The 25,153-nt window shown below is 50.3% G+C and overlaps 7 protein-coding genes across 7 annotated transcripts; 4 read left to right on the top strand and 3 right to left on the bottom strand.

Moving 5' to 3' along the window:
- Positions 1-1,288: 1,288 nt before the first annotated feature.
- N7473_009633 (threonine/serine exporter family protein) lies at positions 1,289-3,992 on the top strand (the record flags this gene model as incomplete). The annotated part of the gene is made up of 2 exons (XM_057155572.1): positions 1,289-3,600; positions 3,653-3,992. 2 exons carry the CDS (start codon positions 1,289-1,291, stop codon positions 3,990-3,992), a joined length of 2,652 nt encoding a protein of 883 aa, XP_057006702.1.
- Positions 3,993-5,529: 1,537 nt separating this feature from the next.
- Positions 5,530-7,233, bottom strand: N7473_009632 (uncharacterized protein; the record flags this gene model as incomplete). Its single annotated transcript, XM_057155571.1, has 1 exon — positions 5,530-7,233. One exon carries the CDS (start codon positions 7,231-7,233, stop codon positions 5,530-5,532), a length of 1,704 nt encoding a protein of 567 aa, XP_057006701.1.
- A 2,557-nt stretch (positions 7,234-9,790) lies between these two features.
- Positions 9,791-12,088, bottom strand: N7473_009631 (putative APSES transcription factor; the record flags this gene model as incomplete). The annotated part of the gene is made up of 3 exons (XM_057155570.1): positions 9,791-11,679; positions 11,748-11,934; positions 12,047-12,088. The coding sequence occupies 3 exons, from the start codon at positions 12,086-12,088 to the stop codon at positions 9,791-9,793; spliced, it is 2,118 nt and encodes a 705-aa protein (XP_057006700.1).
- A 422-nt stretch (positions 12,089-12,510) lies between these two features.
- N7473_009630 (NADH dehydrogenase [ubiquinone] 1 beta subcomplex subunit 7) lies at positions 12,511-12,979 on the top strand (the record flags this gene model as incomplete). The annotated part of the gene is made up of 3 exons (XM_057155569.1): positions 12,511-12,562; positions 12,643-12,764; positions 12,875-12,979. 3 exons carry the CDS (start codon positions 12,511-12,513, stop codon positions 12,977-12,979), a joined length of 279 nt encoding a protein of 92 aa, XP_057006699.1.
- Positions 12,980-14,167: 1,188 nt separating this feature from the next.
- Positions 14,168-16,519, top strand: N7473_009629 (glutamate--cysteine ligase; the record flags this gene model as incomplete). Its single annotated transcript, XM_057155568.1, has 6 exons — positions 14,168-14,178; positions 14,251-14,323; positions 14,406-14,471; positions 14,541-14,683; positions 14,744-15,455; positions 15,512-16,519. 6 exons carry the CDS (start codon positions 14,168-14,170, stop codon positions 16,517-16,519), a joined length of 2,013 nt encoding a protein of 670 aa, XP_057006698.1.
- A 1,655-nt stretch (positions 16,520-18,174) lies between these two features.
- Positions 18,175-18,999, bottom strand: N7473_009628 (EGFR-like transmembrane domain-containing protein; the record flags this gene model as incomplete). Its single annotated transcript, XM_057155567.1, has 1 exon — positions 18,175-18,999. One exon carries the CDS (start codon positions 18,997-18,999, stop codon positions 18,175-18,177), a length of 825 nt encoding a protein of 274 aa, XP_057006697.1.
- Positions 19,000-21,112: 2,113 nt separating this feature from the next.
- On the top strand, positions 21,113-22,952 carry N7473_009627 (uncharacterized protein; the record flags this gene model as incomplete). The annotated part of the gene is made up of 4 exons (XM_057155566.1): positions 21,113-21,379; positions 21,431-21,617; positions 21,686-22,306; positions 22,360-22,952. 4 exons carry the CDS (start codon positions 21,113-21,115, stop codon positions 22,950-22,952), a joined length of 1,668 nt encoding a protein of 555 aa, XP_057006696.1.
- Positions 22,953-25,153: the final 2,201 nt, after the last annotated feature.

The following is a 25,153-nucleotide window of genomic DNA, read 5'->3' as shown; positions in this document are numbered from 1 at the left end:
GACGTCCTGGGGCCCCTTTCTGGCCGGTGAAAGAATAAATTTGATTTTTTATTCTTTTTTTGAGTTTCGATAGTCCTGCTCTATTTGCACCGGCACTATGCTGATCCGGAAAGCTTCGATCAGCCCCAATGCCTGTCGATCCGTTTGTGGCGACGGAAGCTGGCCTCCTCGAATGGATGTCTGACTCTCGGAACATACGAGCATGGCCGATTCACTATCGTTCCTAGATGACTCGCTCTCCACACCATGAGGTCCCAAAGGTGTCTTGGAAGAGATGACCAGCTCCATAATGCCTACGGAGCCTCTATCCCTCTCAGCCAAGCACCGAATCAAGCCCGGTGATTTTTCATGGTGGCGAATCAACTAGTGCAGACTGGGAATATATACTGGCAAATCACTGGGAAATTCTAGCACAGATAGAGGGTATTCCTTCCCCTCTCCATTCTTACTGGACGGCTTCACATTGAAATCATTTCCTGGCCCTACCACTTGCCCAAGGTACTTCGGACCTCTGTGCTCGACCTGCTCGGCTTGGTCTTTTTTGGGCTTCTGGGCTTTCCGACCTTTCTGCCTTCATGTGGCCCGTGTGTTGCCCAGCTCAACGGCACCGTCTTTGGAGCCTGTCTCTAGCCGTGTAAATAGCAGAAGCACCCGCGGGGTCCGGGTTGTTCACGATCCTTTTATATCAGCTTCCCCGCCAGGCTACGGTCCCTCGCCTTTGAGGTTATACTACGAGTCCATTTCTCATTCTCCCTCCCATCTCGCCCTGGCAGTTATCTAATGCCGAATCTCGTTATTATCCGATCCTGAATTGCGCCATCTCCTACTATGCATTGGTGACATAATCCTTCATTCCTGATTACAGGCCTCCTTCCGATCTGCGCCTTGTGTGAAGAAAAATTAGGCTTCTGCTGGTGGACGGGATCGTGCGAGCCCTGAGGTGGCCAACCCTTCTGGTTCACTACCACCTTTGAAACAAGGTTAGTCACTTGATGACTCTCCTGTCTGTCGAGTTTCTGATAGATGATCTCATGGATCAAACAAAAAAGGCCACTTTCGTCTTCGAGGTCTTTTCCCTCGGGCAATATAATCTCACATAGTTGACTGTTGCTAGGCGAACAACCTGCCATCACCAACGACCACTCCATCTTGACGGTGCTATTCTTAGCTTTATTAGCGGTCTCTTAAAATTGGAGAGTTTGCTGTTTCATTTTTTTAGCCGAAACAACGAAGGTCAAAAGAAGGACGATCTTCGAGGGAGTTGCAAGCCACAAGTATCCGCCAAAGAATGGCGGGGGGATACTTCAACCTCCCTGTCTCGCGCCAGTCTTGTACTTCTGATGCCATGGGAGCATCCACCAAAACATCTGCAAACCTGCAGACACCCTATTTGCCAACATATAGTGATGCTATCAGCGCTGCAGGCCCGCAGTCTTTGTCAGAAAGGTCCAATGACGTGGGCGCTCAGGACCCGCATCGGAATGCCGGCATTCTATGCAACACCAATCGTATCAAGTTCACCGTGGGCGATCCCGAGCCGAATGAGTCCAATGGTGGTGGAGTGGCGGTTGAATCCCGACTGGATGCTAGGGAGCGCTCGCAGCTTCCTCAAAGACCCGCACCCACCGCCAACATTCCATTTATCCAGGAAAAGAGGACCACGGACACTCGGCGGGGACCCTCAGTGGGAGATAAGCTACCAGGCGCGTCAGCCGATGTCACTGGCCTGGCGATCAACTGCAAGACTGGCTTGACAGTACTTGGTAACAATGAGATCAGTCGCGGGGCCACACGAGGTACGATTGACAAGGGGCGAGCTATATGCTATGCCCGCCAAAGGGCCCGGCGACTTGTATCCTTTATGAGTCGGCACCAAAAATCCCCGAAGCCAAGTCTTCGAAACAATTCGTTGTCATCAGTTGCTTCAACTTCTCCCACTGAGCCGGTATTTTCTTCCGAAGAGGGCCATCAAGTATATTTGTTCAGCATCTCCGAGAAACAACAACTTTTTGACAACTTCGCTGCTGCGACTATCACGATAACAGATGAGGAGGAAGCGGGCGACCTAGACGGGCGATCTACAACACGCACTGCCGAAGCCCAGTACATCGTGGGCCAAATGTCCCGACGAGACTTTTCCTCTTTCCTTACCGGCATCCGACCTCCCTCGCCCGGTCCGCTCTCTGGCCAAATTACCCCATCCGAGGGCCGGCATTCGGAGAGCTCTCTCGACCGGCCTAAACATTACAGGAACGGTATCCTATCTTCCATTCTGAAGCTATACGACCAACAAGCTGGCGGGTATAATAATCACAACCCCGGCAACTCCCCATACGGGCGCGGCCGGTATGGAAATTCCCGGCAGAGCAGCGTCTCTGACGAATCCAGCGGACGTGGATATTCCCCAGATCCTATCTTGAAACCACACCGGCCCAGGAAGTGGTACGAGAAATCACCCAGCCAATCCAACATCTCCCTCACGGCTTCCCTTAAAAAAGCTTCGCCAATTAACATGCTGAGACGCTCCCGTAGCAGCGGTGCTGTTACGGGAGGGTCCGGGACACATCGATGGGCGAAACCGAAATTGGAAGACGAGATTCGAATCACTGTCCACATTGCAGAGCTTCTCTCCCGACAACGTTATTCGATCAGACTCTGTCGGGCGTTGATGAAATATGGCGCGCCCACACACCGATTGGAGGAGTATATGCGGATGACTGCGCGTGTTTTGGAAATTGACGGTCAATTCTTGTATATCCCGGGGTGTATGATTATCTCCTTTGACGACGCCTCTACGCATACAACGGAGGTCAAAGTCGTCCGGTCAAACCAGGGCATTGACCTAGGTAAATTGGCCGACGTACACGAGATCTACAAGGAGGTGATACACGATGTGATCGGTGTGGAAGAAGCCATCCAGCGACTCGACGAGACGATGAAGAGGCGAAACAAGTTTCACATACTCTTCTTGATCTTCGCGCACGGGTGTGCGAGTGCATCAGTCGGCCCTTTTGCCTTTAATGCCCGACCAATCGACATGCCCATCGCTTTCCTACTAGGATGTCTCCTGGGCGTATTGCAGCTCATTCTCTATCCGAAATCAAGTCTATACTCCAACGTCTTCGAGATCTCGGCAGCAGTACTCACGTCCTTCCTAGCTCGCGCTTTCGGAAGCATACAATACCAAGGCGAGCCACTCTTCTGCTTCTCCGCTCTCGCACAGTCAGCCATCGCCCTCATTCTCCCCGGATACACAGTTCTCTGCGCCAGCCTCGAGCTACAATCCCGCAGTATCGTTGCCGGATCTGTCCGCATGGTCTACGCCATTATTTACTCGCTCTTCCTCGGATTCGGAATTACCATCGGCACCGCCGTCTACGGACTACTCGACTCCCAAGCAACGACAGCATATACATGCCCAGCCAGCCCAATCAACAACGAATACCTCCAACGCTTCCCCTTCGTCCTCCTCTTCACTGCCTGTCTCGCCATCGTCAACCACGCCAAGTGGAAACAAATCCCCGTGATGATGGTTATTTCTCTGGCCGGATACGTGGTCAGCTACTTTAGCTCCAAGCGCTTCTACTCCAACACGCAAGTGTCCAATGCCCCTAGGCGCCTTCGTCATCGGTGTCATGGGAAACGTCTACAGTCGGGTCCGTCACGGCCTCGCAGCAGCTGCAATGCTGCCGGCGATATTCGTCCTTGTGCCTTCCGGTCTCGCTGCCAGTGGATCACTTATTTCGGGAATCACCTCTGCAGAGGAGATGACCCGGTCGCCCTACTCAATTGTTGCTAATGGCACGCAGGGTTTCGTTGATGCCGTGAAGAACCTGTCTGCGGCTGAAGCGCAGAATCAAAACTACGGCGTTGTCTTTGATATTGGGTATGGCATGGTCCAGGTGGCTATTGGTACTACTGTGGGCCTATTCCTTGCTGCTCTTGTGGTATACCCGTTGGGTAAGAAGCGGAGTGGATTGTTTAGTTTCTAGCTCTCCACTCCAGCTCACGTCTCACGTTCGGGGTTGACGAGGCATTTGCGACAATAGTCAAGTCCCTTGGACATCTGGCATCCAAACCGCCCTACTCAAGGCTACGTCTTTGATATCATGTTTCGAGTGAGATTTTTACCCATCAGCGGACTGAGGCAGGAACTTCCTTGGTGTTTACTTTCTGCCAAAATACTCCCATTTTTCGAGGTCAAAATCGCGTTGATTGTTGAGGAATTAAACATTGCTCCCTCATACCACACGCCCTTATTTTGAATTTGTCTTCCCCTTTCGCTCCAGTTCTCCTCATATTCCCTCGTACACCAAAAAGGGCTACGTCAACCCATCCATCCACCCGGAGAAAACACCATGTTCATCCCCTGTTTATCCGGCCATACATAGAAGCCACGATTCCCACGAGTCACGACCAAAATCATCCAAGCCCCCCAGCCTTTCCGTCCATGTTGGCCTTTCTTCATACCTACCTACCTACCTACCTTTCATTTGACTGGCCTCCATTCTGAACTTTTGAGTCTCCTGCTATCTCCCGACAAGGTAGTTTCATGGCAATTCTGTCGTTTATCAATCGTGTATCTATGCAGCGAAGTGGTATTCTATATCTACCTTATGTCTCTGCTCGTGTTCATCATGTTTTTATCAACGGTCTTTGTGGAGTCTGTTTCGTGCGTTGCATGCTGTTGGGGACTCTGTCTGTTTTTTAGCGAATTTGATGCTGTTTCATGCATACCAGGCAATGAATATGTGAATGTTGGCACTAGGTGTATGTACCCTGGTATCTACGGCCCTAGGTGAAGTAAATTCCCACCGAGTACCAAGATCGAAGCCGAGAATGAAAAAATCGGGTTTAAAGAAAAAGGACCAGAGGCATCCCATGTTAAGAACCTTTGTTGCTTGTCTTGCACGATAGTAGGGGAGGAGTAGATAAGAGAGGATCCATCTCTAATTTACAAGCGTTGTACGATTAAGTAGCAGAGAGACGAGATTAGCTGCAGAGCTATGTATTGATTGATTGATTGATTGCACTAGAAGGCCCTTGTTTAGGTACCTGAGGGTAGACTGTACATAACCGGATGTACGTCAGAGACCCGGAAAGACAAAAAGAGAGACGACAGGGTCAAATCGACACTGTCAATCCAACCTCAAAAGCTTGCGATTCATGAATCTGCAAGTAAAAAAAATGGATGTGACTCGGTAGGTCCAACCTCGATCAAGGAAGGAAGCCAGACAGCGAGAAGTGAAGGTCAAAAAATGGCAACAGCCGACAAGAGTCAAGAAATGAAATGAGGTCATTGCAGACTGATGCAGGGCTTTCATCACACACACACACACACACATAAAATTCTGACACAGGTGTCAGGATACAGGAATAAGGAGCGAATTGAAGGGTAAGAGTCATCGGCGAACCTAGGCGATGAAGGAAAATAATAGAAGCCCACCCAATGGAATGAAAAAATGAAGAGAAAAAAGGAAAACACAAGAGAAAAGGTCATACGTCGCTGTCACATGATGGGAGTCGGCATTACATCAAAGGAGTCTTGCGCTTTTCAGCACTGGACAAGACAAGCATTGGTGTCTTACGCCGTTCAGTTGGCTGCGCAGCCTGTCCCTGTCCCGCAACGACAGCGGCAACGGAGGGGGAGGTAGTACCAGACGCCGGCGATGAGATAGTGTCCGAGAACTTTGACCCAAAGTAGCCATCCTCACTGGTTGGGGTGGCGCTGTGGTAGGGGCTGTCGGGGGACTTGCGGTCCCGGCCGGTCTTCTCCTTGCGCTCAGATCCAATAGCACCGTTGGCAGCAGCCCGAAGACTGCCCAGGCTGGGCTTGCTGGAGAGGCTACCACTGCGCACCGTGGCATCGTCGCCATCGGAGAAGGTGAATTCCTTCTCGCTGGCGGGAGTGTTGGTACCGCCGCTGCTGTATCCGAAGCTGCGAGTATCACCTCGACGCTCGATTCCAGCGCGAACCAGGTTGTGAACAGCACGGCGCCGCTGACGAGTTGCAAAGTTCTTGCTTCCCTCATGCTTAGAAGTCGGCTTGGCCACTAGATCCTCAAGGGAAGGCGGTCCACGGGGCTGACGAATGGGATGCTCACCCGCACGAGCCTGTCCGGGACCGAAAGTCCCAGTGGCCGGGGTAGGTGGAAGAACAGCAGAGCGAGGCCCGGCTCCAATGTTCGCCTTGACAGTGTCGATGTTAGTCTTGAGTGTCGGGTTGAACAATGCACCCTTGCGGTTGTTGCGACGGAAAGCAGAAGACTCGGTGGGAGGAGAAGGTGTACCACTGGGAGGAGAGACCGGCTGAGAGGTCTGCACTGGCGACATAACGGACTCAGCTGGTGGAGAGATCTCAGCACGGAACTGGGGAACCTGTTGGCCAGACGAATAGTTCTCAGCGTAGCCATGGGTCAGGCTGTCATCCTGGAAACTGTTGTCCATGATGTAGCTCTGTTGGCCGGTGAGGGGGTTGTAGACGGAGAACCAGCCAGGCTGTCCGGGAACAGGTTGAACAATCGGCTGCACGCCCTGTTGAAGCTGCTGCTGATAGAATCCCATGCTAGCACCCATCGAAAGCGCAGACATGGGTTGCTGCTGAGGAAGGGACATTCCTCCCAGGTTGAGACCCTGGAATTGCTGAGCAGCTGCGGTAACGTTGATCAGCTGTTGCTGCAGGCGCTGCTGCTGCGCGGCCAAAAAGAGGTTGGTCGACATCAATTCGGCGTACAGGTTCTCATCGACGCCATTGTCACCAACCATGTCAAGAGTAGGAGGTGCGAGCACCTGTTCCGGCATAGTGTACACAGGACGAGCATGGTGAGCGTTCATTCCATGGTTTTGGGTGTATGCGTGCTGCGGGAATCCAGCTCCCGTCGCAGTTTGTGGGACACGATCGTTGCCTCGGCTGGTGTAGCCCCCATATCGGCAGCTCTCCATGCCACCACGCTGTTGCTGGTGTTGCTGCTGGTGTTGCGAGGGGATCGTGGCAGACCGAGGGGCAGTTCGGAGCCCGGCCAGAAGATGCGAACGGCTCGTGCGCGGAGTTTGCAGGGATGCAGAAGCCTGGGACTCATCAATGGTGGCGACCTGGGGAGGCACGCTCAAGCGCTTGATATGCGAGCCCTTCCCCCGTGAAGCGAAGCCAGAGCCCGGGACACCGAGGGAAGTGCCATTATTGAAGTTGTTGTTGTAGGTCATTTGAGTAAGACCGCCAGCGTCCATACTCATGATTTTTCGTGGAGTGTCGGAAGAGGATTGGCGGGTCAAGAGGGTTATGTGCAAGGAGCTGAGAGTGGAAACGTCAAGTCGCGTTCAGTTCTCCGTTACGGGGTTGTGCGAGCGTTCGGGATCAACCACAAAGCTTCAAGCTTTTCGTTTGCCCCGGAGTGATTAGGTGATTATTGGAGTTCTATGACAGAAAACGTTTCGACCCGAAAATCAAGGTCGAGTCGATGATTTTCCGGTGAGATTGAATGAAGTGATCGTAGGGACAAGTCGCGATGTCTGTGTCGAGAATGTAAAGTAAGCAAGATGCAGCGCTGAAGAGACGGTCGAGAAAAGAGTGGGTCGCGTACCACAAGCGAAGATATGCAGTGAAGAGCTAACGACAGACTGGCTCAATGAGGAAGACCGCGAAATGCAAGATGCCAATATTATCGAGCTGTACAGAAGGACACGAGCGCTTGTTTTTTTTACAAGGTCGAAGGGTCCAGAAGCCGGGGAAACGGTGAAAGGACGGAAAAGAAAAAAGCGATGCAAAGATACCAAAAAGGCGATTATGAGAATATCACGGTCTCTCACACGAGATCGAGAAGCAAAAAGTAGTTGATGGGGAGATGCTCTGCAAGTCCCAGCCGGAGAGAAAATAAGTTCGACGCGGTCACTGGGGCACGAGGACTCGGGAGGTTGGAAGAAAAACACAACCAAGTGCGAGTCACGACCGAAAAGGCAGGTTGAAGAACCGGCGGAAAAGTAATGGCGAAGCGAAACAAAATAAGAACCCCTGGCACGATGGTTGATGCGAAGAGAGACCGAGTGGGGGGAGGTAGAAGTAGAGATCGAAAGCGAGTCGAAGGGCGAATATCGGGCTTTCGGGTGTCGGCCAGACGCGAGCAACCTTTTCTCTTGAACCACTCAGGGGCGGAACGAATCGGAAGACTATTTGCAGTATCCTTTTTTTGCGGAGGATGATTTTCTGAAACTTTTCCCAATCAACACGAGCTGGTAATGAAAGAATGCAGGGAAAGAAAAAGAAAGAAGTGAAGATTAAGATCCGTGGGGGGGGGAGAAGAGAAGAGGATGGGGGGGAGTGAAAGAGAAGAGGAAGAGCAGAGGGCGAAGTGCGGATGTGGGGAGGGAGGCGTGCCTTGGAGCCTTGTGGCCTGAGGCGCCGATCAGTGATGGGTGTCAGGCACAGAACTGCCACTAGACCAGATTGGGACTAGTGTAAGCACATGATTGGCCCCTTAGGCCTATCTAGACAATTTGTGGAGTCTCGATGCTTGGGCCATTTGCTGGTCTTCTTGTCAACGGTGCTCCATACATATCAAGTATTCCATCCCAGACATCATAACATGACCGGTTTTCAGCACAATTCGATTCTCCTCTACAGTAGCTCCACTCACACGCGAGCAATCCCCTGCCTGCCATTCCAGTGGGGAACAGTCAACAAAGAACAAGCAGTTCCGCCCCCCAACACAACCAATGGGGGCGGTTTCAGCGCCCGACCGCTGCCAAAGGTTCTGGCCTCATCACATCTCGGGCCCATCCATTGGTCGGGAGACGCCCACTAGCGTCGCCCCCCAGTGGCCAGCCTCTGGCCAGTCAATCACAATAATCGCCAGTCAACTTGCTCCCGGCGTCTCACAGTGCCCCTAGAGCCGCCCGGCGCTGTTGCCAAGCTCCCTACCACAGCCAATAGGCTCACTTTGTCTCTATTGCTGAGGCTCTCTGTGGCAACTTGCAAGGCGGACACAAGCCTTTCTCCAGGGCTAAACGATCGAGTGACTTGCATATCCCATGAGACTGGGAACTGGACATGGTGGCTGAGAGCTTTATCCAGCTGTCGTCGAGTTGAAACCAAGTAGAACTGTATTTTGACCCGCCAATCATTGTAGAAAGACTGACTCTTGCTGAGATGTGACCAGTAAGTATAGATTAGTGAACATTGGCATCTTACATGGCGGTCTCAATTTGGCCACATGAGCTGGACGCCGAAGCCACGAGGACTACTATCGATCTTGCTTGTTGCTTACTGGTACGTAAGATAATTTGTCTCGCAGAGATCGGCAGCGGGGAACTTGTTTATCGCCCATGCCGAGATGTGAGGGATACACGTTCGCTGCAGTTCCGGAGCTCAAGGATGCAGTTTTAGCTATTAACTCTAAACTAATGAGGATATCCGGAGAAAAATGGCTGCTCGCATAGAGTAGTTGATCGGTTTCCTATGTACACAAACAATTGTCTATACAGACAAAAAAGAGAAACCCCCTCGTAGGGAAGTGATACGCATCACCGATAAGTTAGGATAAGTTGCGAGTTAATATGCAAGCATTCCAGAATTGGTACAGACCTTGTCCTCCCACGAGAAAAGTGGTTCAACGGACATGGTGAATTGAGATAACATAGAAAAGGCACGGAAGAGAAACGATGGGGTATCTGCTGGCCATGGAGCCCTTGTCTCTAGCAGAGAGACAGTGGTATGCCAGAAGTGGAAGAAACACAATGAGAGTCGTTACGGATACAGAAGAGGCGGTCAAGGGTAAGGTACCGTGACCAAGGTCGACTAGGCATCCATGACTGGAGCAACGACACGAGGAGGCATGGTGACCGAGTCGTTCTGAGACGGCAGGTGTTTAGTATCCAGCTCGGGAGATGGACCTTTGCCGTTCATGCGATCAAACTCGAGCGTCTCGGCCAGCTCAGCGGCCATCGGATCTAGTTCCTCCTCCTTGAGACCAGTTGCTAGAGCCACAAGCTTTCGGTGGACATCGAACTTGGTGCTCACACCAGCATCAGCAGTTTGCTGTGCGAGATCTTTGACCGCGTTACGACGGGTCTTTTGGGCGGTGACCAGAGCCCGTGCCAAGTTGAAGCGTTCCACCAGATCCTCATGGCTAAGAGAAGATGGCTCGGCTTTGGTACCCTCAAAGGGGACTCCATTGTTCAACTGCGATGAAAGGCGGGCATGTTGCAATTTTTCGAGGAGGGACTCGTAGTTGCTTAGAACCTTCTCGTATCGGCCAACCTGGATCTCACTCGGCTCATACTCTGCCTCCTTGACAGTGAGGGCAGAAACTTGTTTCTGAATCTTCTGGCGATCTGTCTCCAATTGCTCGTACAGAGCTTCCGGATTAGCCACGTCATTGGAGTCTTCCTGATTGAGCTTGGAATTGCCGTAAGTCACGGCGAGTTTCTTGTTAGCTTCAGACATGATGGTTCCGATCTTGGAGAGAAGCTCCGACGTGACCGCGGAGTCAACGGGCGGCGCGATTGATTGATGGTCTGAAGGCACCAGATCGCCTCCGATGCCGTCGGCTTGGTCATTGGCCATGGTCACGGATGATGGAGCGGGTGGGATATCGTGGTCTGTATGATGCGAGCGTTGAGCAAAGCGTTGAGTCATGCTGGTGGCTGTCTCTCCCTTCTTGTTCATCAGGTCGCCGGCGCGAGGACAGTGAGTGAGAAGCATGTTCACCAGACGAAAAGCGCCGTTGCGTGCAGCCACCAAGGCAGCGGTATCACCATTGTCGTCCTGACACGACAATAGTAGATCGATCTCGTCCTGCGAACATGATTTGCATAGCTTGTCAAGGGTAACCTCGCAGTAATACTTGGCGCTCTTCCACTTGCCCCTACTTCTAGTGGTTTCGGCAATGTGGTGGAACAAAGTTGCACCAAACCAGTCCCGAAAGGAGATGGTATCCAAGAGAAAATCTAGCACAGCAGGGAATGTTCGCTTCTCATAGTTGTTAGTGAACAGAACCGCTCGCACAAGCGGGGTTTCCTCGTGAACAGACAAAGCCTTGATATCGGCCCCTCGGCGAAGGAGATCCTGAATGATCTCAAGATCACCCATTGAGCAAGCCCAGTGCAGGGCGGTGTTGCCAGAGTCATCAATCGGACGGTCAACTTGGAAGTGGGCAGGTGGTTCTGGACGTTGAATGCGCGACGCCTGAGAGGCATCGCCCACGGTAATGAAATAGTCCAGGAGCTGGTCACCATAGATGATATGCTCCTGATCAGTAATGGACATGACAGCTGCCTCATTCACCCCTCGCTTGCGCTTGCGACCTGTATGCTGTGACATCTGAAGCATATCCTCATCTGCGACCATGGAGGAGGATTCAATAGTCGCCTGCTCGATTGACTCGTTGTCATCGAACCCAGCACTCATCTCATATTGTTCATGAGGAAGGCTCGGAGGGCCCATGCTCCGCTGAGGTTGGACAACATTGAAAACTTCTGGAGGCGGCGCAGCAGCAGCAGCAGCAGCAGCAGCAGCGCGGTTGGTAGATTTCCGAGGTGCTCGGGGCTTCGAAGAAGCCGAAGTGTGTTTCGGAGCTGGAGGAGGACTGCGATCTCCAGCTACATACTCGAAAATGGGAGCTATTTTGGTGAAGATGTTGTTGCGCTCTGCCAGCATGCGACCATCTGGCAGCGGGATCCATGTTCCTGTCACGGGCCGGCTTGTCAGCTACAAACATTTCGCTTCTGCCTCAGCTTTGATAACTGTCACTTACCCTGGTATTTGCCGTAGCCGCCTTGCACTTTCTCATGCACGCCCTTTTGCACTTCACGTTCAAGGATTCGGGTTCTCGCAGGCTTATCAAAGCCAGCAGCCTTCAGTATATGTGTTGCGTTGACCCAGTCATCTGCCCTCCGTCGCATCACACTGTCGCCGTCGATTTTGAACTCGTACACCGGGACCTGGAAGGATCGATACACGTTAGCCACGATCGAGACAAACAACGAGGAGGAAGGTGATTTTGTCCGAGATAAAATGAAACAGAACATAAGGCTATGTCCATGGTATACATACACTGCTGTAGGTAGCAGAATAGATCGACCCCATCCCCGCCATGTTGAGTTGTCGAGGGTTCGCGGCGAACCAGTACGTTTCCGAGCAGCGATTGTGGCACGCACGTAGGCGCCCGAAACCGCCTCAAGGATCCACAAGTCAATTGTATCAGGAATGCATCAACTTTCGACACATTTCACGCTCTCAAAGTCGATCCCAAGGTGTAGCGACACGATTTGCTGGGTGGAGCTAGGGTGGCATCGCAGGTACGCGCAGAGACGCGATGAGACCGCGTAAAGTGGATTTTGGGAGCTAAACCGCTTTCGGCGTAAAATCACGTGTCGTAGATCACCAGACTTTTGGTCATGTGACTTACATCGGGAAGCAAAGGGAACATAGCGAAACGGTGCAAACCGCCTATCCGACGCCGTCTTCGCCCTGTCCTTCATCCTCCCAACCGTTTCCACTCCCCGAATACCTTCACAATGACTGTCGTCGAGTCGGTCAAGAACGCCGTGGGTCTTGGGGAGACCTCGGGTACGATTGCCCGGTTCAATTGAGAGCCAATCATCCGCACCTGGATCTTGATGACCTGAAGCTAACTTGATGCTGTCCAGCCACCCGCAAGGAAATGTCGGAGGCCCGTCTTCCTATGCAATATCGCGACTCCTGCGCACACCTTCTCATTCCCCTGAACCGCTGCCGACAAGCCGAGTACTACCTTCCCTGGAAGTGCGAGGTACGCATTTAACCCGGATGACCGCGTCTCTGCTGGACTTCCACACTCCCTACATATTTCGCTGTTCACGAATTGCCCGCTGACCGATGCCAATTTTCTGTTTGCTTTAGGATGAACGACACTCATACGAAAAGTGCCAGTACGAGGAGTTCAAGAAGCGCGTTGCCAAGATGGACGAGCTCCGCGCCTCCAAGGACGGCGCTCGCAGCAACTAAGCTTGTCGATTTTGTGATATGTGTTTGCGCGGTCAGGGCTGCTGGGAAAGCAGCAGGTTATGTACATAGACGATATACCGAGACTGCTCATGGACCGCCTTTACGGCGTTGGGAAGCACCCAAAGATTTGGCCAGCCTTTTCCTTTGCTCTAGCAAGTCATCGTGGTCGACCACTGCGATCACTGCTTTCTTTACCCGTCAATATTGGAGCAGCTCTACAGCCCCAACTCTGCTGGTGTAAGACCGAGAGCTGCACAAGACACTTGATGGTCTCCGCAAACGCCCAACGAGAAAGAGACGGACCTGTCTCTGCCGATTGGTCAGCCATTCGTATCTGACAGACTTGACATAATCTTTTTATGTGATCAGAGCACGAGAACTATTGCCCTATGTACGCTGTACGTAATCGGATAATAGTCGCGGGGTATTTGGACTTGTAGATCTCACAGCTTTGGCAGTCCATCGGTCTTCCTATTTGTCAGCATAATGAAAGGTCGGGTTCTCCAGACCCTCCGTACTCGATATTGGAGTAGCTTGTTTCCTCGTATTGGAAAATGTATTTGGTGGCTTAAAGATCTAAGTGAGCTCTGCGGGGGATACTGCATATCTGTTGGAGATTGGGGATGTGCCTCCGACAGGGACTGGTCGATGGTGGTGTGATTGGAAAATAGTGTGGCGCGCTATGCGCCGGTTCCTGACTGCAGGATCTCTGACTAGGATCCTATAGAATTAAGGCCTGAAGTGAAGTATATATATCAGAGCGAATTCCTTCATCAAATATGAAAGATCAAGTATAAAAATGAACCTGATTTGAACCTGATATACTTCCTGACCCTTGAGTAAACGCGGAACCATCACCTGACTGCTTAGAAATCCACTCGGCGCCGTTATCGCCGTAATCCAGGCCTGAGCCCCGCCGGGAAGCATTGGGGCGTCTGAAAATTCCCCTCTTCATGCGAGAACTCAAAAGAATCAGTCAGAACGCGGGGATTATGCGCCGTTGTTCTTCTACTCCTTAAATCTCACTTCGGGTACCTCACTGTCCTTGTTACTCTTTGCCCGTGGGCTCCTCTTGACTTCGGTCTCTGATCAAGAACCCTGATCGCATCCTTACCCGCATTATCGTGATTGGGTAATTGCTGGACTACTGGAGCGCATAACGGCAATCTACATAGCCATACCAGCACGATGGGTCTTCTGTAGGTGCTGCTTCAATTCTGGCATGGGAATGCATTTCGAAACAGCAATCATATCTGACTTGCCCTCTAAAGAGCGCTGGGAACTGCCTTGGAATGGCCGGAGGCTAAGAAGAAAGCCGATCAAGTGCGACAATGGGGAATTGAGGTATGCGAAGAGAGCGGGCATCGCTGCTTGATCGTCCCTGGTCACTTTTACGGCCGCGCGCAAGAGCTGACTGATTTCATAGCAACTTCTGGCGAACTGGCGACGAGCCAAGGGCAAAGAGCGCGATGCTCTACTTTGGGGTGATGAGGTAGGCCGACCCGATTTCCAACTCGGCCAATGCTATTAAGAAAGTTACTTATATGTCTCAATGTTATAGGTCGAATACCTCGTGGTAGCCCTCGATGACGCAGCCAAGAAGGCACGGTTGTCTCTGGCCCAGGCCGAGATCCTCAAGTCCCTCGCTCGTGATGAGGCCCTTTGGACGGCAGGCTCTGGCAGTGATGGTGAACATGGAGACCAGTAAGTCTGGCCTGCCCATGAATACATTAATTGGGACCTATTGTCTTACACTGTTATCAGCGTGGGAGAGAAGCCTCCACACTTCCACCCCGAGTTCGGACGTTTCATGCTGGAAGCCACTCCTGGAGAGCCCTGGGGTATCGGGTTCAAGGATCTGTTGAAGGTGGAATCCAACATGAAGTGGAGACGAGAAATCGCAAAGGCGCACATGGCCCCTAACGAATCTCCTATTACCCTGACGACTTTTCCGCGATTGGGAACAAAGGGTGACTACATCCAGCCTTACTATCCCCCATCTGGGCCTGCACTTCGCTCGCAATTCGTGCCTGACGAGATTGCCAACCCACACATCCGGTTCCCAACCCTGGCGGCCAATATTCGCTCACGTCGCGGGCGCAAGGTGGAGCTGAATGTGCCAGTCTTCAAGGACCAGAATACTCCCTCTCCATTCAAAGATCCTACCGTCAACTATGATCTTCACCAATGGCCTGAGGATGCCGACGTTCGTAATGGTGCAGCCAAAGACGACCACGTCTATATGGATGCAATGGCCTTTGGCATGGGCAGCTGTTGCTTGCAGATTACCTTCCAGGCCAAGAATATGACTGAAGGACGGAAGCTTTATGATCAATTGAGTCCTCTCGGGCCAATTCTTCTAGCTCTGACTGCCGCCACGCCCATCTATAAGGGATTCCTGGTTGACACGGATGTGCGTTGGAATCAGATTGGCAACGCCGTGGATGACAGAACTCCCGAAGAGCTTGGTGAAGCTGTAAGTGATCTATTTCCATTTCTATTCTATGTTCTTGCCGACTGACTTCCATCTAGCCTCTCAAAAATGATCGATGGAGAATTCCCAAGTCGCGATACGCTTCTAACTCCACTTATATTTCCCAAGATCCGCGCTTGCGCAAGGAATATCTGGATCCTGATCTCGTCGTCGACGAGGATATTAAGAAAAAGCTGATAGAAGGAGGCATGGATGATCAGCTTGCCACCCATTTCGCACATCTCTTCATTCGCGACCCGCTAGTCATCTTCTCCGAAGACCTAGAAGAGCTCGACTTGCACAAGGGAGATCATTTCGAGAATCTCCAATCAACCAATTGGCAACACATGCGATTCAAGCCCCCACCATCCGAGAAAGATGACATTGGCTGGCGCGTTGAGTTCCGATCCATGGAGATCCAAATCACCGACTTTGAGAACGCAGCATTCAGCATTTTCATCGTCCTTATCACTCGTGCTATCCTCAGCTTCGACCTCAATCTCTATCTACCCATCCCGCGCACAACCGAGAACATGGAAACGGCTCATGCCCGTAACGCCGTGCTTGATAGCAAATTCTACTTCCGCAAGGATCCGTTCGGACGCCGGGCCCCCAGGCATGCAGCGCAGCACTCCTCCCATGGCAGCACGTTCTCCTCTACCACATCATCAGCAGTCAACACACCTCCACCATCGCCACCCCTCGGACCTGTCGAGACAGAGTATGAGTTGATGACCATCGCCGAGATTGTGAATGGCTGCCCAGACGGATTTCCCGGCCTGATCCCCTTGGTGGAGTCATATCTCAACAGCGTCAACGTGGACGTCGAAACACGCTGCTTCCTTGCCAGCTACCTTGACCTGATCCGGAAACGCGCTGACGGTACACTGTGGACGGGTGCGAAGTGGATTCGCGAGTTCGTGGCTAAGCACCCGAGCTATAAGCATGATAGCGTTGTTTCTGAAGAAATCACTTACGATCTTGTCAAGGCGGTTGAGGAGGTGACTGCCAAGGAAGGCAAAAATGGCAGCATTGGTTGGGAGCTTCTGCGTGGTAGAAAGAATTAGACAGAAGCCTTTTTGCATTTGCATGTGCTGATAGACAGCCTGGAGGTTTGTTTTTGGCGGTAACATTTAGAGAGATGATGAATCGATTTTTGCACATATTTCGTGGCAGGCAAATAAGAGGCAACCCTCTACAGCCACACCAATCCTACAACTCATTCCCTTCATACCTATACAATCTTGTAAATTGGCAGTACCTAGTCTTCGCACGAATTGAGCGTCTCGGACCCGGAGAGCCCCATCATGTCGAAAAGTAAGAACAACCGCGAATGCCAACAAAGAAGAAAAACAAAAAATCACAACACAACAAAACCGAGTATTCGTGCCTTCCAGTGCACCCATCCGCTTCCCCGTATAGGCGCGCCACGCCTCCATCACCACCACCCTTTCAGCACCAGTGCCCCTTTTGTATAGTCTCACCATACAAAAGATACATCATCATAAAAATTCGCTTTTCGGATATCGCTTTATACAAAGTAAAGTTTCTTTTCTTGTTTTTCTCTATATACAGGACTACTTATTATTTCTTGTAACTATTCCTACTAATAAGAAAAAAAATTAGATTTAGAAGGGCAGAATAATTATCGATCTATTCTACCTGTAAGAAAAAATTTCTATGAGCTCATTTTAATCACATTTCATTACTCTAATTCTGAGCTGAAATTTATAAAGTACTATAGATTAGAATATTCTCTGCATTATAACTATAAGCCTACTATATAAATTCTAGCTATCCCTAGTAAAATACTAAGATATTCAAGAAACCCGATTTTGACGGTGATGTAACTCTTATATGGCGAGGCTATACAAAAGGTACACAGGTGATGGAAAGGTGGTAGTGATAGAGGCCCATACGCGGAAGCGGATGGGTGCGCCGCAGCGTAGCGAAGCGCACAGATAACTCCTAACAAACGCCTTCGTTTTGCTCGTCATCATGTTCGTTGGGATTGACCGTCAAATCGTAACCTCCGATCAAGTAGCCGGCCTTTCACAAATATTTCATATTTTACAGACCCTCGCTCCGCGAGGATCCGCTACCTCAACGATATTACCCACCTCAATGATATCGCCAATTTACATACTAAACACCCTCTCTTTTTACTAGATTCACTAGTCACCAATAAGGCCTTATTCAAGTTTTTCTTTTAGATCTCATACTAGAATAGCTAATCTTAAATAATAGTGTTACTTTATAATTCTAGAGGGTATGCGACCTCTACAGTCTGTTTCATTATCATGACGTAAATGCCTATACATAGAGCAAAAAGTATGATAATGAGGAACTAGAATTATAGAAATTTTATATCAGTCTATCATAGCACTAAGTCTCCCTATGGGTTTAAGCTACTAATTAACTACTAAAATGCTTATCTGTGGCTGATCTCGTCGGTTTGAAATCGGCCGTTTAGTATGCAAATTAGCGATATCATTGAGCTGGCGGACCCTCTCGGAGGGAGGGTCCTAAAGTATAAAATATTTGTAAGGGGCCGGTTAGCTTTCTCCATTGTTGTTTTGATCCTTATCACAAGAACAGTCGCTGCTAAACATTTGGACTCGTCGTTTGGCTAGAGCAATACATAATACATAAACAGCTAAGACATAATCTCGTAAAATCATCCCACAGACCTATAACTCTATCCCATCTGTCTTATGTATTCTCAATCCCATCCTCGTTTCAGTGGGGACTTAGTCATGACAGGGCTTTCCAATTCATTCACCACATGAGCATTGCTCAACTCAGCCGCCGTGGTATCACCCTGAAGCTCGACCACCCGAACAGGACCCGTACCTGAACCTGGTGCAGCACGAGCTTGTGGTGGCTTTTGTGCCTCCAGAGCAGCTAATCCAGGACCCAGCGAGGAAGGTGAAGTGTACGACGATGGGGACCTGAACGAGGGGTCGGTGTAAGCCATACTTGGGCCGGTATCAGGGTTTACTTTTTGGCGCTTTGCCCGACCCATGAAGAATAAAAGACCTCCAGTTATCGCAACTCCGGCGACTGCCCCGATCACAATGCCTGCGATGGCTCCACCAGATAATGCATCCCCGGACGAAGAAGGAGACGAGGAGGGTGACGCAGTTGCAGCAGGGGCTGTCGGGGTTTGGGCAGTGCTCGAAGTGGTGGGACTAGATATTGACGTGGTACTTGTTGAAGAAGCAGAGGTCGTCGTTGTAGCGGTGGAATCGACTTTGAATGAAAGTATCGGCTTGCTGGCGTTCTTGTTGAAGATGTGTGTTGCGTAGCCCCCCGGCGAACCGGAACAGTCTGTGTTCGCATAGAGAGAGATGGCGAAAGGCCCATCTTCAGAGTCCCACTCGAAGAGTTCTCCTTGTGCATTGTTTATCTGTTTACATGACATGGGCTGCTGGTCATGTTCCACGAATGCGTTGTCTGATGCATTGCGCCAAACGAACGTCCATGCATACGCAGATGGCAACACGGATAGGACATGTAGCGCTAGAAAGATCAGTGTTAAGTCCATCTGGCAATCAATGTGGGTGATGGACTTGGAATTAAAGGTTGAATTAAGCTATGACCAAGGTTAGCGTTGTAGGCGTCCGCCAGGCTGTCTTTATGTATCTGCAAACAAGTGTAAGGGGGCAATGGTGGAGGGAGCGTGCATGAAAAGGACTCAGACCTCGTATTCTTAATGCATCTTGCGCTCCGAGGCTGAACATCACCATGTTCCAACTGGATGGTAGGGCTCATTCTTATGTCTGATCCTTACTGCTTCGGGTAAATGATGTGCAACTTTATCCTGCAGGGTTCGCGGTATGTTGCTCACTTGGGCGGGCGGATGAAGCCTGATTCCTTGGTGGCTGCGATGGCTTTCCAGTTGATTTGATAGCGATCTCTTTGCTGTAGCAGAGACTTGGGATATACTCACTCGTCCAGGTTATCAAGTCGATTCATCGAATCGAACGAGGATCTCTTCTCATACATATTTCAAGACTATCCCAATTTTCTCTTGTTCGCTCCTTTGCAGATCATTCCTCAAAGCATTGCAGATGCCTGTCCAAACTTACAGTATGATGCGGGAATCTGCTCGTATCATTGACGTGGGGATTGGTCGAGTAAGCTTAACGTTTATTCCAACGGGGGTCTCAGAACCACTCGACCCAGCGCCCCCCCCCCCCTCAAATGCCCAGATCCAACCAGATTGGCCAAGGAAGGGCTGAAATCATGATTGACGCCACGCGATAGGTGGTGCGACCGTTATACGGACGACATGGTCAGCTCTCGTGTTCTCGGTTCACCATAAATAGAGGGAAGTTTGCCTGAGAGGCTGAGAGGCAGTTCCCTTCTGACCTCCTACATTCTTGAAAGCAATGTGCTTGTGCTATTGTAAGCTTCAGTAGTATGAGTTTTAGTCTGACAGTCCCATATTGTCCGAGAGATCGACAATAAATGGAGAGAAGCAAAATGCCAATTGGATAACAGATAGAGAAGGTGTGATGTATAAAAGAAGTCATCTTGCTTCTCTTAGTCTGCGAGAGACTTGCTACCACCATTATAAATCCATCAATGTGTCAATCAAGAAGGGAACGGGAAATTGCGAACGCTGGTCTATCTATACTGGACCCAATAAATTCAAACACGGAAACTTCCAACTCATCCAGGCGGTAGTCAAATGTTTTTGACGGTTTATAGACTCCAGCTCTCAGTTACTGTTGCCCTGGTCACTGTGGTTGCGATCTAACACAAGCCTACAGATGGCCGAATAAGTGCATCCAACACGCCTGGTGTGTGCAAAAGTCTCATTAATTTATAATCCATTCTATCCCTATGCTACCGAGCAAAAACCCCGCAGCCATTTACTTACCCCACAAACGAAGACTCGTTATTGTTCCCTGCAAGATTCCCTGTCCGCTAATTCCCCGAATAATCGATCATCCCGGATATGCGGGATCCCCAGGATTCATCGACCACCAGCACACCATCCTCGAATCTTCATTGAATAGACGTCCACACTTTGACTTCATCACCACCGCTAAGGTGAAAGCTTACTCTCATCAATTTCTAAACCCGCTACAATCTTACCTCGGCGAACACAATAATGAAGCCAGAAACCCCCTCTCCGGATAAACCTCGGTCTTCCACTAACTTTATAACCAGTAGGATTACCAGCCGATCACCAATCCGGGCATTCATCCGCTAATTTAAAGCGGCTTCCAGATTAATTCTCCGCATCTACAGCCCGCAAGCAGGTAGTTGCGTGCGCTTTGGGCAGGCCCAGCCCACCTTACCTGCAGAAGTAATGTCTCTTCTTCTATACTTCCTCGGACACCGGACCTAAAGAGATGCCGCCATTCCCGCAAGTCGAAGCTTAATACCTTCGAGAAACATCACGGCAGTCCTTCACGGCATATCCTGGCCGTGCTCGGAGCCAAAATTTGACCGACTAGCCTCTCTCTTCCGTGAAGCGAGCGCTGATCATGAACAAGTTGGGTGTGGGGCCCGTTGCCTTCCCCGCATGATGTATATCCCTGGATTGTTCTCAGATAGTCTATAAATGAGACCCCTAGAACCGGAGAAGATGGTCGTTTTGTGTGCAAATTCCGCGGTAAGCTCATTGCCAGGGGAGTCTTTCTACTATGTTCGCTCTTGCGACTGGCTTTCTCGCTGTGTGGGCAGTAGCCCATGCAGCTCCTAGCGCAAAAACCGCTCCAACTGTTGATGTTCGCAATGGAACTTATACAGGCGTGCATAGTACAACTTATGGCCAAGATTTCTTCCTTGGTATGCCCTATGCGCAGCCACCTGTGGGAAACCTTCGTTTCACCGTGCCACAATCATTGAATGAAAGTTGGAGTGGAGCACGCGACGCAAAAGAGTATTCTGATATCTGCGTTGGATACGGGGTAAACAAGTGGTTCCTATCCCTGTCACTACAGTTTCTGACTCTACGATAGACCGACTCTATTTGGTACCCCCAGTCCGAAGCCTGTCTAACCCTGAACGTCATCCGAGACTCCTCCGTCAAGGGAAACTCCAAGCTCCCGGTAGGAGTCTGGATTCATGGTGGTGGCTTCTTTGAGGGATCTGGGAGAGATGAGCGGTACAACATGTCTGCTATTGTTGCAAACTCTTACAAGATTGGTAATTATACACGCACGAAGCTTTCTCTTCATCTCGCTTCCTCAAGTCTAACTTGAAATGACGCTTAGGTAAACCATTCATTGCCGTCACCCTTAACTACAGACTCTCTGCCTGGGGATTCATCAGCTCGAGTGAAGTGTCCGGCAGCGGTAACACCAATCTCGGCCTGCGAGATCAAAGATTGGCCCTCCACTGGATCCAGGAGAATATCGCTGCCTTTGGTGGGGATCCGACCAAGGTCACAATCTGGGGCGAGTCGGCCGGTGGCATGTCAGTGGGCTATCAATTGACAGCATATGGAGGCCGAGATGACAAACTGTTCAGAGCTGGTATTATGGAGTCTGGAGGATCTATTTCAGCCAGTACCGGTAACTTTACGACGTACCAGTCGTCTTATGATACCCTGGCTGCTAGTGTCAACTGCTCCAATGCAGTGGACTCTCTACAATGCTTGCGAGAGGTTCCTTTCGAAACCCTCAACTCGGTTTTGAACGGCACTGATGGCTCCTCGGCGTACGACTTCTCGCCTGTGGTTGATGGGGATTTCTTACGAACCTATGGTAGTGTGCAGTTGAACAATCACGAATTTGTCAAAATTCCTATTATATCGGGAACGAACATGGATGAGGGAACTGCATTCGGGCCCAAGGGTATCAATACCACCGAGCAGTGGTATGAGTACCTCACTGGTAGGCTGATTAAATTCAACTCCTGCTAAGGTTCATAGCTAACCTCAGCTCAGATGGCTCATTGGGTAAGCAATTACCACCACCCATTGCCAAGCGCATCTTGGAACTATACCCCGACGACCCATCACAGGGTATTCCAGCATTCCTTGGTGACCAGCGTGTACCCTCAATGGGCTATGAATGGCGACGAACCAGTGCCTTTGCGGGTGACTTCTACATGCATGCGAATCGGCGCCGACAATGCGAGGCATGGGCCGAAACCTCAACACCAGCGTACTGTTACCGATTCGACGTGCACTCTGCCGATGTCCCGCTCATTGTGGGAGCAACCCATTTCGAGGAAGTCGCTTTCGTATTCCACAATATTGCTGGACTAGGTTACCACTACGGAAAGCCTTTTGCGGGTGTGCCACAGTCGTATATCGATCTTAGTATTATGATGACGAGTATGTGGGCTTCGTTCATTCACGACTTGAATCCAAATTCCGGCGTGATGAATAAGTCGATCCATTGGCAGGCTTATGGAAAGGATAAGCCTGTTGATCTGCTTTTCAGTGCCAATACCACCAGTTATATGGAGGCTGATACCTGGCGCAAAGAAGGGATTGACTATATCAATGCGATTGCGAAGGCAGTTTGGCGGTAGATGAAGTTCACAAGAGGTCTAGTTAGTCTGTATAAGGTGGTACAGGAGGTCAGTCTTATGAATCTGTGTTGTACTGCGTTGTATATAGCTGTCGTAGTATCTTCATCCGCGCAATCTCATACTTGTTCTCGGTATGTTATATCAATGGTTACGCCATGTCTTGTACCGGTGACGCCACGGCAGTATCGTGCGAAGAACAAGCCCTGTTACTAGCAAAGACTCAAGTGGATTAAATGGACGTGTCTCACGGTACTCTCGGCTATATTATATCATAGCTACGACAACTTCAACCACAATGGCGAGTACTCCGTAAACCCAACTAGATTAAAACCACTCCACGTGCACGATCAGGGATTTCAAGCTCGGCCGGACCGATCTAAGCTCCGCCGAGACATCACCTTATATCGCTATTGGTCCATTCGTCGATAGATCTGGCCGGGTGGTTCCGTCGCATCCGATGATGCCGAACCATCACCGTGGGCTTAGTCAGGGTGTGATATCGGCAAAACAATAGTTCATGTCGCTAATGCATAAACAGATTTGAAATGGAAGGCCAAGACAAGGCTCTTACTTATTCCAGTTCGCTCTCCGCAGAATAGCTAACAATAGAGTACTGTACTCTAACCAAAATTCAGTCCCACCGAGCTACCTACACATAAATGGACTATTTGCCTATTTGGTGCAATGCAGAACGGATCGGTAACCCGATGCCGATCCAGATCGCGTGTGGGGATGCGTAAGACCCCTTTTTCCAGCGTAAGCAAGTCAGTGATTTAAATGGATCCAGAAATTCCATAATGTCTCTCGGGTCGACAGAGCTCCATTGACCATTCCCAATTGGACATACAGTACTCCGTACACGGTACACCGCTATGGTAATTGTTGGGACGATACGATTCACAAACAAAGTCTACAATTTATTTTACTGAGAGTGGTCCAATTCCAACCACAGTTAGAGAGGGCCAAAAATATCAAAAGAACCATATTTCGAGCACGCTATATCCGCTAAACTCAACGACGAGCCGCATCAAGATCAGCACATATGAACAAAAGCTATCCGCTATGGGTTTCCGACCAATCACTAGTGAAAATAGTCTCCCGGAGTTTTCTTCCAGCGCGTCAAAAATCAGAATCGGTTGTCGTATGGTGTGGACCTCTCGGTCCGATTTCCGACCAACACTGTAGTATCGGGGAATGCTACACAGGACGAACTATTTACTGGGCTGCAGCTCGTTTCCATTGTGGATGAAACCCTATCTCCAGTCACGGCTTTGGCCGACAGGCCAAGTCGCAGGAAGAGAAACCCTTCCAGTGACATTCCTCCTTTATGATGGATACTCGGTGAAGTTTGAACTAGTGACGCGGCCCAACCCGCTACGATCGGACCATCTGGTAGCCTTGAACCTTGACACGAACCCAAGGCGCAGGGGGGAGAAAGAAAAAACAAACATTGACAAAATGGCCATACTCTGTAAGGTTCACGGAACTTTTTTGTCTGATGTAAAGATTACAAAAAAGGAGAAAAAGAAACACACCGCCATGCGAGATGCTGCATCCTGCGCGTGGGTTGTCTGCGCAGCCGATCTACTGTAAGATCCCACATCAGCCTAGCGGGGCCCTGAAAAAAGTAAAGATCCCCCCTACAGTGCATATCTGTTCATGCGCTGCGAAGATCCAAGCCTAATTGTGATGCTTTGTTGTGATTCATTCCTACCGTGCCACGACATGCAAGTGTAGGCCTTACGATGCAGTGATGAGCGACAAGATTCGACGGTCGAAGATCGCACAGCAGAGGATTGAGGGGGTCCCATGCACAATGCATGCCATGGGTAAGGGCGATCTGTAAACCTCAATCTGCAAGTAGGATACAGTGTCGGACAGCTGCAGGAGGCGCTCGATCTCCGAGGACTACTGCTCCGTCCTGCAGTAGCAGCGTATTCTCATCCCTAGCATCAACTGGTGAGACTATTGCCCATCCTACAGTAGTCTTTCTCGTAGTAACTGTACTACTATAGGCTCCACCACATCATCTACCGTAAACAGAAGGAAATAGAAATAAGAATGACTCGGCGTGGAACTTTGATCCACTTTAGCGGCACACGCGATTATTCGGTTCCCGTAATATTGTATCAAGCAAGTCTATTACTACAGTACTCCGTATACATACAGGTATCCAACGCAGCAATAGCACACGAACCGAT

This window comes from Penicillium subrubescens, assembly GCF_028828155.1.
Source record: "Penicillium subrubescens strain IBT 31985 chromosome Unknown utg000006l_segment0_segment0, whole genome shotgun sequence".
Lineage (NCBI taxonomy): Eukaryota > Fungi > Ascomycota > Eurotiomycetes > Eurotiales > Aspergillaceae > Penicillium > Penicillium subrubescens.
Note: the sequence above shows the minus strand (reverse complement) of the source record. Positions and strands in the feature narration are given on the sequence as shown.